General features: G+C 37.8%; 1 protein-coding gene across 2 annotated transcripts in view; it reads left to right on the top strand.

Annotated features, from left to right (window-relative positions):
* Nup98-96 (nuclear pore complex protein Nup98-96) overlaps positions 1–14,273 on the top strand; it is a 75,672-nt gene that overhangs the window by 44,009 nt on the left and 17,390 nt on the right. For both annotated transcript variants that reach the window (XM_071587172.1, XM_071587174.1), the window contains exons 23-29: positions 1,800–1,890; positions 4,351–4,479; positions 6,297–6,506; positions 8,383–8,597; positions 10,793–10,911; positions 13,602–13,806; positions 13,983–14,104. In XM_071587172.1, the coding sequence (XP_071443273.1) occupies positions 1,800–1,890; positions 4,351–4,479; positions 6,297–6,506; positions 8,383–8,597; positions 10,793–10,911; positions 13,602–13,806; positions 13,983–14,104 (1,091 nt within the window). The remainder of the gene's footprint in view (positions 1–1,799; positions 1,891–4,350; positions 4,480–6,296; positions 6,507–8,382; positions 8,598–10,792; positions 10,912–13,601; positions 13,807–13,982; positions 14,105–14,273) is intronic.

The raw sequence follows: 14,273 nt of genomic DNA on the forward strand, positions 1-14,273 counted from the left end.
CAGATATACATGATAAGCATTCATACGGAGGAAGATAGAATTTACTATCAGTTAGATGAAATTGTGATGGGTGTCTTTAAAGAAAGTACTTGGTTGTGATGAGGTCCTGTAATGTGGTGTATTTTTCTTAGGTTTATGTGATGGTATATTATAGAATTTGAATGTGCATATATATATATATATTGTTTTACATGTTTGTTCAATGGTAATTAATTGCTTTTAATTGTTTAAATTATGATGGTATTTATTTTGACCCCTTCCATTTCTTAAATGTAGCGTGTATACGAGGTCTGTGCAATAAATACGCGAACTGGTGAAATCTGGTGTCCATGATGTTAGACTATAGCCCCTGGCCCACTCGCTAGTTGAATGAGACCCAATGAGCCGTCTGTGCGTGGCGGATCGTCGAGCTGTGCGCATGGTGCCAGTCATGTTAGTTTCTGTTGTCCTTGTTTTTGTTGTTTGTCGAAAATGGAAATTGACGAAAACACGGAGCAACGAATCAACATCAAGTTTATTGGCGAAGTGCGGTAAAAGTAATCAAGAAATGACTGAAATGTTGACTGCAGCTGTTTACGGTGATAATTCCCAGAAGAAAACAACCGTTTCCAAGTGTATTAAGCATTTTGAAGATGGCCAACAAGATGCCACGGATGATGCAAGGCCGGACAACCTTCAACCACTTGTGTTGACGACAACATTGATTGTGTGCGGTCCCTTGTCCTTACCGATCGTCGGAAAAACTGTCCGAATGATAACTGATGAAATGATTTTAGGAAAATCAACAGTGCCCACACTATTTTAACCAAACATTTGAGTTTAAAAAAAATTGTGCAAAAATCGTGCCCAAGCTGCTGATGCCAGATCCAAAGTTGAAAACAGTTGAATGTGTTACTGACTTGAAAAATTCACATTGAAAACAATACTGGTGACGAATCGTGGTTTTATGAGTATGGCATTGAAATAAAATCGCAAAGCAAGGAGTGGAAAGCAAAAGATGAACCTCGAACCAAAAAAATGAAGAAATGGAAGAAGTCATGCTCCTGGTTTTCTATGATGTCGAAGCTGTTGTTCATCATTGAATTTCTTCCTGAAGGAGAAACAGTAAATGATAAGTTCTACCTTCCTACAGTTCTCATGCGTTTGAGAGATCGCGTGCGTCGTGTGCGACCAAATTTGACTCAAGGCGATGGATGGATGGATCCTTCACCATGGCAATGCACCTGCACATTCAGCATTGATTGGTCGCCAGTTTCTCGCTAAAAATTCAATCACCATCCTTGATCATCCTCCTTATAAAGTTCTTCACATCCTCAGTTTGCGTATTTATTGGACAGACCTCGTATAAGAGATCAAAGTGAAAGTGATATTCTTACGTAGAAAATGTAAGTATATATGCTGCCTCACCTGTGAACTTCTTAAAATTATATGGTTAAATTAAAACTTTGAAAATATGTATTAAAACTTTAAACATTCCATGTATAGCATATCCCAAGACCTGATATATTGCATCACTAAGTATAGGCACTCCTTTTTTGGACTGAATTAGAAATATTCCCATTTTATTATTAATGCTTCGGATTGTGCTAGCAATTGCTGGGATTTACTTGCTATGAAGAGAACATATGCTGTGTTTTGTCATTAGATTCTGTTAAATGAGCATTGGAATTGATTTTTAACTGCTGTAGCAGTTTAATAGTAAGCAAATTGCTGCTGTTAAGTGAGTTGTGTGGCTGAATATTAATGCTATTTTGGTGTTTCTGCATTTTTGTTCAAATTGTCATCATTTAATTCCTCAGGAAGCTTCCATGGACATAACTAGGGCTGATGGATGGCCTTTGGATGGATCACTTTCTTCGAGAGGCAAAAGATCTCAGGCACTAAATCAAAGTGAGTTCATTTTCCTTTCATATGTTCTTTTAATAGAAATCAGAATCTATGTTGGCATTAGTAAATGTGAAAACATTACAATTGTGCAGCATTACCATTACAGGCCATTATCTTCAGCATTATAAAATACTGCAGTTAAGCTTCCATTATCCAAAAGCCAGTGATGCCCAAATAGCCTGCTGATATTAAATTAATATTTTTGGACAATTTTCTGTTTTTATGTTAAGTTTTAATCCAAAAATAAAACAATAATTTAACATGCGGTAAAGCATATTATTGTTCACCAATCTGAAATTATTTGAGTAGAAGAATTTCATAGGGAAATTTTAAAGATTAATGCAGTGTTGATTATTACATCAGCAGGTGGAAGGACAGTTTTTTGAAGGGTTTGGGAAGAATAGAAGTAATGCCAAGTACCTGAATGTATTTCTATTTGGGATTTCATCCAAGTTTAACATTTATGAAAACAGACCACTGTTATTGGTGTCTCGGTCTGCTTCTAGACCCTGAAGAAGCCATTCAATCCATTCATGTTTAAGTCCATCATGAGGTTCCATATTCATAGTTGATTGAGGTAACAAATTTGTGTTCATTAAAAAAAATAGAAAAAAATGAGTTAGGTGCCATGATTAAATACTTCTATTTAAATGGCTTGCTTAAAAAAACACTTAACTAACACTTAACAACTGGTAATTCTCTTGTTGAGCAAAATTGTTAGTTTCAAAAATGACTCGCTTAACTCACAATTTTTGCATAACAAGTGATGAGAAGAAGGAATTCCCAAAATGATTTCGCACCTGTTACTTCAGTTTGTGTTTAGCACTCGTTCCACTAGCATCCTAATAGAGTCACTAGTGATCACACATTTTTCTAAACTTGTGTCCTGACTCACTACTACTCACTTTAGTGCAAAGTTTAATAATATTTTGTGCACAGTTTTAAAAATGACTGCAAAGAAAAATCCATGAGAAAATAAAAATAAAAAATGGGAGAAAGTAAAGGTAAAACCATTGCAAATCTGGAACAAGGTATGAGCATGGCTGATTTGAGTATGCACATCAACAATATGTCGACATACACAATTGGCCTTTTCTTCAAGAACACAGACAAGACTAAGGGGACAGATGCTTCAATTAGAGGGAGTAGAGTATCTACTGAACAGTTGCATATTCTCAAAGATATTGAAAGGTTGCTTCTCTTATCCATAAACGAAAAGCAATTGCAATGCAACATTATTAACAGGAATATAATTTGTGAGAAGGGGAAAATGATTTTTGCTCACCTCGTTGATGAGATGTCAGGATCATCAACTGCCAAACAAGTATTTAAGGGGAGCCATGTGTGATTTGAGAAGTTTACTAGAAGTACCAGCATGCATGGTATTGTGAGGTGGTATGTACTTGGTACTCATTGATTCTTAAGACTACCGCCTGGAAAAAGTTTTTAATTGTGACAAGATGAGTCTCCTCTGGAAGAAGATGCCGAAGCAAACCTGTATTTCTGCATGTAAAAGTGGAAGAGAATGCAAAGCCTGGCAATAAACCAATGAAAAGCCATCTCAGGCTGCTGTGTTGCTCAAAAGCAAGAAATTATAACCCTGCTTGTTTATCATGACTATGATAAACAAGAAGGGACTGCATGAATTAACGATCATTCTGAGAGGTATTTTCACGATATTTTGAAGTTTTGACGAAAACAAATGTCTTAAAACAGCTTTCTAATAAAAAGGAATTAGTTAGGTATCTTAAATAATTAACAATTCATTTTGATTGTTTTTCGTTTTTAAAATTCAGTTTATGTCCACTGTTCTTTTTTTCCATGAAAGAAGAAATGATAAACATGATCTGCAATGCTGTTTAATCTATTTTTAATTTTCTTTGCATTAACTTTCTGCATAATTTATTTTTTTTGGCTTGGAACGCATTATCGTATTTTATATTAATGTGCATGCATGTGAAAAGGTGTATCACTAAACAAGTGTTTTGCTGTACAAGACAGATTGTGGAAATAATCATGCTCCTTGTATGAGGTTCCACTGTACATTGATGGTTCGCATATAGAACAAACAATAAATGGAGAGTGTTTTGCAACGTTATTGCATTGATTGAATGGAGAAATCTAGAAAAAACATCCTCATTGGGCAAAGAAAAAATTCTTCCCTCAAGGGAATTTCACAGGTTCACACATGTGCAGTTATGATGGGGAAAATCATGGAATTAAAGTTCATATTATTACATCATTCACCAGATTTTGCCCCCAGCGACTTGCTTTTATTTTCAAACTTGAAAAAATGTCCTGGGGGAAGATGATTCATGTTAAACAAGGAGGTCATCTCAAACACAGATGCCTATCTCTACTCCATGGATGGCCCGGGTATCAAGGGTTTGATTTCTTTCTATAGGCATTCATGTAGTCACTACTCTGTTTACTTTAAAGATTTTTCAATATTTATAATTCCAGATGGCTTTCACGAGAATGGAATTGATGCAGCTATCGCCCTAAGCCCTACGGCTCAAATTGCACAGCAACTTGGGACATCAACTCACAAGGTCCAGCTAATGAAGGCATCCTTCTTCAGTGATGATGAAGGTGATGAGCCGGGAAAGTGACAATGTGTAGGCAAGAAGTGATAACAGCCAGGCATCTACCAGCTAAATTCATTTACATCTGTGTTCTTCTTGAAAAATAATCCTGGTCTCATTATTGTATTTTTGGTTAGAATTCCCTCAAATCTCAATGTGTGTTATATTTCACTTGGGTCCAGTAATTCCTAGATGCGCTCTAGTTTTTCTGAATTCTTTGGGAAATAAAAACAAATGGTTTTTTTTATATTATAAAATAGGATAGAAATTTTTTAAATTTGCAGCTTTTAATATAATATGAAAAAATCATGAAATATTGTAGTTTTCATGACAAAATCTTCTCAGACCTATTTTGCTGTATATTTTTAAACTTCTTTTCTAATTTAACTTGAATGTAATTTCCACCCTTGGTCCATATTGATTTTTGATGATTTGAAAGCACTTTCTTACTGATTTTATTAGCTTGTTGACATGTTACCTGCCGCCATGACAAGTTTCTGTATATATAATATATCCTCTCGTACAAGTTGTGACTGCCCTGCATTCAGGTGGAAACAGTTGTCTTGGCTCCGTATAAATAATTGTTGGACTAATACTTAACTGCTCGATGTTAAATATGATAACCAGGGTGCAGCACTTAAATCCACACAAATTTCAATTTGAATTTCCTGCCATATCGTATTTCCGCTGGCGGTCACGATTGGCGTTCTTGAAAGCTACAGGCGTTCTTGAAAGCTACAGGTGTTCTCATAAGCTATATCTAGTAAACATTCATAACCTCAAAATGTCTGAGATGTTACTTACAAGTGCAGAGTACAATCAAAGAGCTGCTATTATCGAAAGTTTTTGCGCTGGGCGTTATACGAGGGTCATCCGGAAAGTAGTACCCGTTCGTGCCGCATGAAGTGCTGACGACGCGAGTAGCCGCTGGACGAGGTCAGATAGCTTCAGTGGCTTGTCTGCCTTCTCTGAGCCAAGTTGCGTGACGCTAGCATTGCCTGTGTTGTTTCTGTGATTGTTTACAATGTTTAAAAAAATTGAGAACGCCGCCAGTTGTGAAGTGAGGGCAGTGATTAAATTCCTCAATGCAAGAAACGTTCGCCCATGTGATATTCATCGCCAATTAAAGGAGGTGTATGGAGACAATGTAATGGACGAGTCGTCTGTTTGGCGGTGGTGTCGCAACTTTAACATGGGGAGGGGGAACACACACGACGATGAGCGTTCGGGGAGACCGTCTGTCATTACAGACCAACTGGTGAGCTCAGTTGACGAATTCGTGAGGAACGATCGGCGCGTCACAATTGATGACATCTGTGAGCATTTTCCCAATGTTTCTCGAACAATTGTTCATGAAATTGTTAAACACCATCTGCATTATGCAAAAATTTGTGCAAGATGGGTCCCTCGCGTATCTCAATGAGCTGGCGGCGAAGGACTATGCAGCAGGAATACAGAAACTTGTCACACGTTATGACAAATGCCTTAATTTGCTTGGAGATTATGTTGAGAAGTAGTTTAAAGTATCCTCTTTCAAATAAAATTTTTTATGTTTGTTAATATTTACTTTTGTGTCTTTATTTCACGAACGGGTACTACTTTCCGGATGACCCTCGTATTTCGAAATAGTTCGATTCTTCGGGTACCACAGATCAACTGTTTACAATATTGTGGCTAAGTATAATGCTTCGGAGAAGTCTGGGGAAGGTTTCGCTAACCCAGCAAGGAAACCTCATTCGAGGAAACGTGTGCTTGTCTGAATTTAAGCGCCGCCCGCACCGTGTATAACATGATATTTACAATGCGAAATATTTACTGCTCTAGATGGTCAATTTCCGAGTCGAGAATCCCTGGAGCATCAGTCCAAACCACGGCAGAGGCAGTTACAGACGAGTGACAGTATGTTTATGCGGGAGAAGAAGAGACTAAGGGAGATGGAGGAGGCGAGGTCCACCCCTGGAGGTGGAGACCTCTTCAGGACGCAGTTCTCGTGCCGAGACCCAACACTATCCAGTCAAAGCAAGTCTAAAAGAGGTGAATTTCAGTACCATGCACCTTGCCCATCCAATTATCAACTTGATAAATTGTTTGAAGCTGAATACGAAGAGGAGAATGATTTGGTTCAATAGTTTCAGCCTCAACTTTGTGGAAGTTCATTTTAATAAATGAAAAAGAAACACTTTGTTCCAATCCACCAATTGGTGGATTGGAACAAAGTGTTTCTTTTTCATTTATTAGGAGAATGATTCTTAAATGAAATCAATACAATCTCTCTGAGATGCAAGCTCTCTTGGGGCATGAGTATTGGTTTATATATGACCAGGGTTGTATGATGAAGCATTGGAATATGAAATGTTTGCATTGTGAGTCAGAAATTTAGCATTTTAACGCATGCGGTATTCCACTGTAAAAAAGTTTTTGTTGGAGAGAAGGAAACAAAAAATACATTATAAAGCACTTGTTGATTTGATAAATGTTTTTAAGTGGTATTTGGTGTTTTTAGGTAATTTAATTATGTGTACATCCAAACTGGAGGGAAAAATCATTCATAGAATTGGATTTGAAATCATTTGAATTCATTTTTATGCACAAGGGTAAGTCATTACAATAATTCGTCTGAATCAAATCACCTTAAAGCATAATGAATAACTGATTGTAGCACTTTTTCACTTGTGTTTTAAACTGTACTATGCAGAATTTCATTTTTTTTTTAATATCAAGTGGAAAAGTGCTACAATCAGTTGTTCATTATGCTCGACTTCCACCACATCACGCCTGAAGCTACTCAATTTGACCTTAAACCATGTTTAAATTGCAAGTGCATATTTTTCCATCAGAGAGCAGCATATGTATGCTTGTTGTAAAGGCTGCGTAAAATCTTGCGGTTTGTCAGTCAGTGGCACATAGTGCAATATGGCGTGTGTGTTGCACGAGTCTTCACAAGGAGAACAGCATTTATGAGAATGCATGAGAAGGACAGCTGTTACAAACATTTCATTGGGAAAGCTTGGAACATCCGCTTTCTCGACTTAGCCCCTCTCCCCCCATTGATTCTCATCAATTCGGTCTGCTTAAAAATCATTTGGGTGGTCGATGTTTTGAAGATGAGGCCATTGGCCATAGAGGTTACTCATTGGCTGCAACAGCAAACAAAAGAATTAACATCTGCCGGCTCATATCAAGGACTTGTGAAGAAAGAGATGGGATAAGTGTCTAAATGTACTGGTTGAATCTGGAGGAAAGGGAAATCAATTTCTGGAAGTTACTCTCTCACTGTTATTTTGTCTATCCAGTTTATTGAGTGGTTTACTGACTTACCCACATAGCTTGCAGAAATGTGATTTTTCAGGTACCAGATTTTCCTGGGAAACCATAACCGGCACAGGGAAAGGAACTGGCCCCCCTACCCTGATGTGTGAATTTCACACGCCATCCAGCTTAGTACTGGGTGAACTCTTCCATCAACTACCAAACCGACCTTTGGGTTGATTACTGTGTTTATGGTTTTTTTTAAATATTTTTGTTCATTGTACTCCCTTTTACTGGAGATGGATTCATTTGTTTAGTTTCATACCGTAAATGTAAGTTTTAATAAATAAATGTCAATTTTATTCTTAAGAATTTATTATTTTACCATCTTACAGGAATGTTGTGGAAATGGTATTAGCAGTAGAGGATTGTTAGCCTCCTTGGTGGTTGTATTTGGGAATAATTTTTCCATGGTATAATTACAAGAATAGATAAGTGATTCTGTATATTTTATCCTTAAAATGAATTGGCAGCAAATAATTGAATGCAGAAACTGATGCATGCCAGTGAATAAAGAGAGATTGTAATAGAGTTTCATTTGTGCCCTACTTGTGTTGTGGCCATGCGCACACACTCTGAATTGTCTATTTTCTTCTCTCAGGTCTCGGAGGTGACAGCACCCGCCATCCTTCTGGTCGTGGTATTGGACCACCATCAACTCTCTCATCGTCTTCCACCTCACAGTTCCTGCTCCCCCTTCATGAGACCTCCCCTCCCCTCATGCAGCCTGTCTCTATGCCACTTCCCTCCAAAGGCTCCTCAGCATCTTCACGTCCTTCTGTTCTTCCTCCATATCCTCTAATCCAACGATCCAAGGTACAGAAACTTAGTGTATGTTGCTGGCGTTGTTTTAAGGTACAGAAGCCAAATGATTAGTGCAGCTTAGCTTATGCTACACTTGTTCATATCAATTGTTCAATTAAATTATGCTGAAACATGCGCACATGAATGCGTATATATGTGTGCTTATGCACGCATGTATGTACAGTATTGTACTAGGTTTAGGTTTGTTCAAAGAAAATTAAGTAAACATTGAATGCAACTATTTCAGAGTTTAAAAATAATTCGCCTTGACTGGGATTCGAACCCAGATCCCTCAATATCCGGTCGAGTGCTTTAGCCACTTAAGCTACCGAGGCGTCCTATTAAACCCTGAAATTTTGGGATAAAAGGACGCCTCGGTAGCTTAAGTGGCTAAAGCACTCGACCGGATATTGAGGGATCTGGGTTCAAATCCCAGTCAAGGCGAATTATTTTTACACTCTGAAATTGTTGCATTCAAATGCACATTAGCGGATGACTCAGTTAAAAGTTACTGTTGCGGTATCTCCCGCAGTTAGTTTCTTTGGAATTTGTTTAAGTAAACATTGTTTAGGATTGTGGATCACATTCACCTTTCCTTCTGTTGTGTAATGAGGCAACCAGAAATGCAAACTTAATTTGTGAACCCACAAAAGAATCGAAATGAATTGTTAATTATTTATGACATGTAACTAATTCCTTTTTACTAGAAAGCTGTCTAGAGACATTTGTTTTTGCCAACGCTTCCAAATATGGTGACAATACCACTCAGAATGATGGTTAATTCATGTATGGTGTGCATCGCCACTGTCTTATTAGGGCGATACCTCGTTCATATGGTACGATGCAAAAGTATTGCGTGACCTCTACATCTCATTTAGGCTGCTGTTTTGGACTTGAAACTTCTTGACGGCTCATGGACTTTCTGAATGATAAACAAGCAGGGTTATAATTTATTGCATTTGAGCAACACAGAAGCCTGAGATGGCCTTTCATTGGCTTATGGCCAGGCTATGCATTCTCTTCCACTTTTACATGCAGAAATATAGGTTTGCTTCGGCATCTTCTTCCAGAAGAGACTCATCTCTTCACAATTGAAAACCTTTAAATCCTCTGAATCTCATTTCTCTGCTGGCTTTGTCTCAGAGCTTGCTGATCTACCATGCCTCACAATACCATGTATTCCAGTTCTTCTTGTAAACTTTTCAAACCATGCATGGCTCCTCTTATATTGTTTGGCCCTTGATGATCCTGACATCTTATTAACTAGGTCGGCAAAAATCATTTTCCCCTTCTCACAAATGATATTCTCATTAATGATGTCGCATTGCATATGCTTTTCATCTATATAAGAAGCAATCTTTCAGCATCGTTGAGAATGCATAACCATTGTTTAGATATTCTTGTCTCGCTCTTTTAAGGATCTATTTCATAAGTCTTGTCCTTGTTGTTGAAGAAAAGGCCAATTGTTGATGTGCGTATTAGGTCAGTCAAGCTGGTACCTTGTTCTAGATTTGCAATCATTTAACTTTTCATTTCTACTGTTATTTTTTATTTTTATTCCCTTATGGCTTTCTTGTTCTATTGGTTTCTTGTATGACTCTTTATGGATTTTTCTTTGCAATCATTTTTAAAACCCTGCTCAAAATATTATTCAAATTTGCTTCAAAGAATCACTAATAATATGCTTGCACAAAGTTTGAAAAAATGCTTGGTCACTAGCGACACTAAGATGCCAGCAGAACGTATGCTAGAGACAAATTGCAGTAGCAGGCAGGCAATTCATCTTGGAATTCTCATTTCCTCGGCACTCGTTATGAGGAAACTCGTTTCTTAAGCAAGTCTTTTTTGGGACCAATATTTTTGCTCCTTTTGCAAATTACTCGCTGTGCAAGGTTCTCGTTAAGCAAGTTTCCACTGCATAAATATATATATCTAATGTACGCACACTCACAAATACATATGCATAGTATATACACAAACAATTTATACATATAGCATAGCTAAAATGCTACAAAGTACGTATATAATTATTAAAGAAAACAATTATTGGAGCTAAGGTGAAGATGTGTGTTTAAAACTGGGTTTTAACAGTACATGTAAAATATTTTTTGGTTTGAGAGGTTTGAAAGAAATCTTTGGAATTAGAATATACATCGCACATTTGCTTGCATTCATACTATGATGTCTTTTGGTTCATCTCTTTATAGATGGCTGTACTGAAGCACAGGGGAAGACACCTGAAATATGTGGAGTTAGTTCAGAGGCTATTGTCAAATGTGGATAATCAAAGCCTGCTGTTGGCAGACCTGAGGCTATTCTCGGGAAGGTGTGTATGCTGTCTCATTTATGTATTATGTAAATTTTATTCTGCTTGACATTGGAAATACAAGGAGAAAAAAACATTTTCAACTGAGGGCAAAATAAAAATTTTGGGAAGAGTTGATTCTCATGATGGAATCTGTATTGACCTGGCAGAACATCTACAATTGCAGGCCTCTACACTGAACACAATGGTGTAAAATCACGATTCAATTCATAAATATGCAAACAAGTGGGGACATGTCTGAAAAGAGAAAATAAGTGAAGAATTACTGATGAGGAGTGGTTTTTAATTTATAGATAATCAAATATCCCTGTGAATGGCATCATCAAAAGAGAAAAAGTAATTTTCATTTCCACAAGATTGGGAATCATAAGATTTCACTATGTGGGATGGTTGATTGGATAAGTTTAAAAATAGGAATAATCTTGTAAACAAGGCTGTATGTGATGAAAGGGAAAGTGTTGGTGCCGAGACTGCATCTCAGTGGAAGGGTTCGAAAGTCAATAAACTTCTTAAGGGCTATAGCCGAAAACATGTTTTAATTGCAAGCAACATAGGGTTATTTCTTTTACCTAGAAAGAGGTTGGCAATGATTGAGAGGTTTCTCCACTTGTCTAATGTTTACAATAGCGCGTCAAAATGATTTCAAATGAAATTTCTACCAAATGTAAAGTCCGTTTAGTGATAAGGTGTTTGCTGATAAAAAAACTTAAAATCTGCCAACATTCATCTGGAAATTTGTTCTCTGTACGGACCAATTGTGTTGAGTGACGAGAGTTGTGCTTCAGTGTCGTCGTTCATTTAAGAGTGGACACAAATGTCCACTCTTAAACGTTGTCCATGTTGATGACAGAAGTGGCCTCCTGTATGAGGTGGTGAACAATGAACTGCGCCCAATAATTGACGTTAAAAAGCTCGTGAAAACTGGAGTTTTATGATATCTGAAATCCATAGAAAGTGTTCCATAGATCTCTAAGACTCTGTTCCATGGAAAAACAACTGAAATGTTAGGCTACTGCATTTTTTGTGCTCATGTTGACGTAGAACTTCGAGATGCCGTCATCGGTTGGCTGTGATCTCAGGGGGGCAGAATTTTATGCAGAAGGAATTCGTGAACTAGTTCAGAGATATGACATACTACCTTGATCAAAAAGTTCCCGGAATAACCACCGTGTGGCGCTCCCATCGTTCCGATTTGAGTCCTGTTTTTTTTGTTAAATTGGTACATCTGTTGTTGATATTCCCTTTAAATCTTAGTGTCATAACTTGACATTTGCAAAAGTTACGGTCAGTTTTCGGTATGTCCATCAGTGCTTCCTGCGATTTTTCCATTACTTCCTCCCGGCTGCTAAAACGCGTTCCCCGTAATGGTTTTTTAACTCGATTGAACAGAAAGAAGTCACAGGGAGCCAAATCAGGTGAATTCGGTGGCTGTTGGATGGTATTTGTTGCATTTTTCGTCAAAAAATTACGAATAATGATAGCACTGTGCGACGGTGCGTTATCATTGGTGCAAAATCCACGAGTTTTCTGCCCACATTTCTGGTCTCTTTCGGCGAATTGCTTCACGCAAACGTCTCATAACGCCCAAATAATACTCTTTGTTTACTGTCTGGCCTCCTGGCAAAAATTCATGATGCACTACACCGTTGTAATCCATGAAAACCGTCAGCATTGCCTTCTTTTTTGACTGAAAACGACGTGGTTTTTTTGGTCTCGGCTCATTTGGTGAACGCCATTCACTTGCCTGATGTCTGGATTGCGTGTCGTACTCATAAACCCACGTCTCGTCTCCAGTAATGATCCTTTTGATGAATGTGGGATCGGATTCAGCCTCGCAAATCATGTCTTTTGCGACGTCAACACGGTCTCTTTTTTGCATGAAATTGAGGTCTTTTGGCACTTTAACTTTGCTGCTACACGACGGAAACCCAAATCATTAACCACAATGTCTTGGGCGGATCCATAGGCAATGTTCAAGTCCTCCGCTATTTCTCTGATGGTTAATTTGCGGTTATTGACCAACATTTCTTTTACTTTATCAATTTTTTCACCGACTTTCGATGTCGATGGTCTGCCACTGCGTTCATCATCTTCGATTGACTCACGACCACTTCTGAACCGCTCGTGCCACTGGTAAACGACCGTTTTTTTTAGAGAATCGTTGCCGAAACACTTTTCCAACATTTCCAACGTCCGTGCGCCACTAAATCCGTTTTTTACGCAAAATTTAATACAAGTTCGTTGTTGCAAATTTAAATCCATTTCTGCAATTGTAAAAAATCGCCAACACACACAGAGATAGATGTACTCTTGGCTACGTAACTTTTGCAAATGTCAAGTTATGACACTAAGATTTAAAGGGAATATCAACAACAGATGTACCAATTTAACAAAAAAAACAGAACTCAAATCGGAACGATGGGAGCGCCACACGGTGGTTATTCCGGGAACTTTTTGATCAAGGTAGTATATCAGTAATGATATTAATTTGAGTGATCTATACCAATACTGGCATTTCTGACCTTTGTATTAATTTAGTGACTGGCATAGATAGTTTATTGTAATTTAATTGTGTGTTTATTGTGTTTTATATTCATTGCCTATCTGAATTATTTTACTAATTTATGTTGTGGATACACCTATCCTAGTTGTGTAATGTATGTAATAAGTTTATAATTGGATTGTTACAGGTCTTTTCGGTCTGGTTGGGGTCCCGGGATGAAGCTGTCAGTGCTGACATCGGCCAGCGTGGTTGCAGAATCATCCTCAAAGACACAGGAACTCTTTTCTCGGCTTGTTCCTATATCTAACGGAAGAAGGTCATCGGACTCTTCAGCACTTGTCGTGCAGCAATTGCAGCTGCTGGGAGGGACAACAGACACAGCAAAGTTTCAGGTATCATTCATTCATATCTCAATATCCATTTACGAAAGATGTCAAAAACCCTTCAGGAATACCCTTGGCCCTTGTTCCTAGACTTAATTTCATTTTTAAGGCCCATAATTAGGGTTACCGTGTGCCTACTTGCAGTGAGTGGCAACTTCTGCTACATAATTTTGTTATAATTTCAGGGTTGGATTGAGCCACATTTGGGGGTGCAGCTTCAGCACTCTGATGTCACTTACGATGATTTGGCCTTTGAGCAAGGGAAGACATGTGACGAAGAGTTGAGTCTTGAGGGGCCATGTCCAAGGTAGGAGGACTTGATGTTCACTATGTGGAAATTTGCTATGTAATAAAAATATTCTAAACTATTTGTACAAATACTATAATTTTTTCAGTGGTCAAGTGGTCTCTGTTTTGAACCTTCAAATGATTTTAATTGCTCTACCCACTATAAAATCGTTATTTATAATTAGATT

This window comes from Hetaerina americana, unplaced genomic scaffold, assembly GCF_022747635.1.
Source record: "Hetaerina americana unplaced genomic scaffold, ioHetAmer1.1.p SCAF_3, whole genome shotgun sequence".
Lineage (NCBI taxonomy): Eukaryota > Metazoa > Arthropoda > Insecta > Odonata > Calopterygidae > Hetaerina > Hetaerina americana.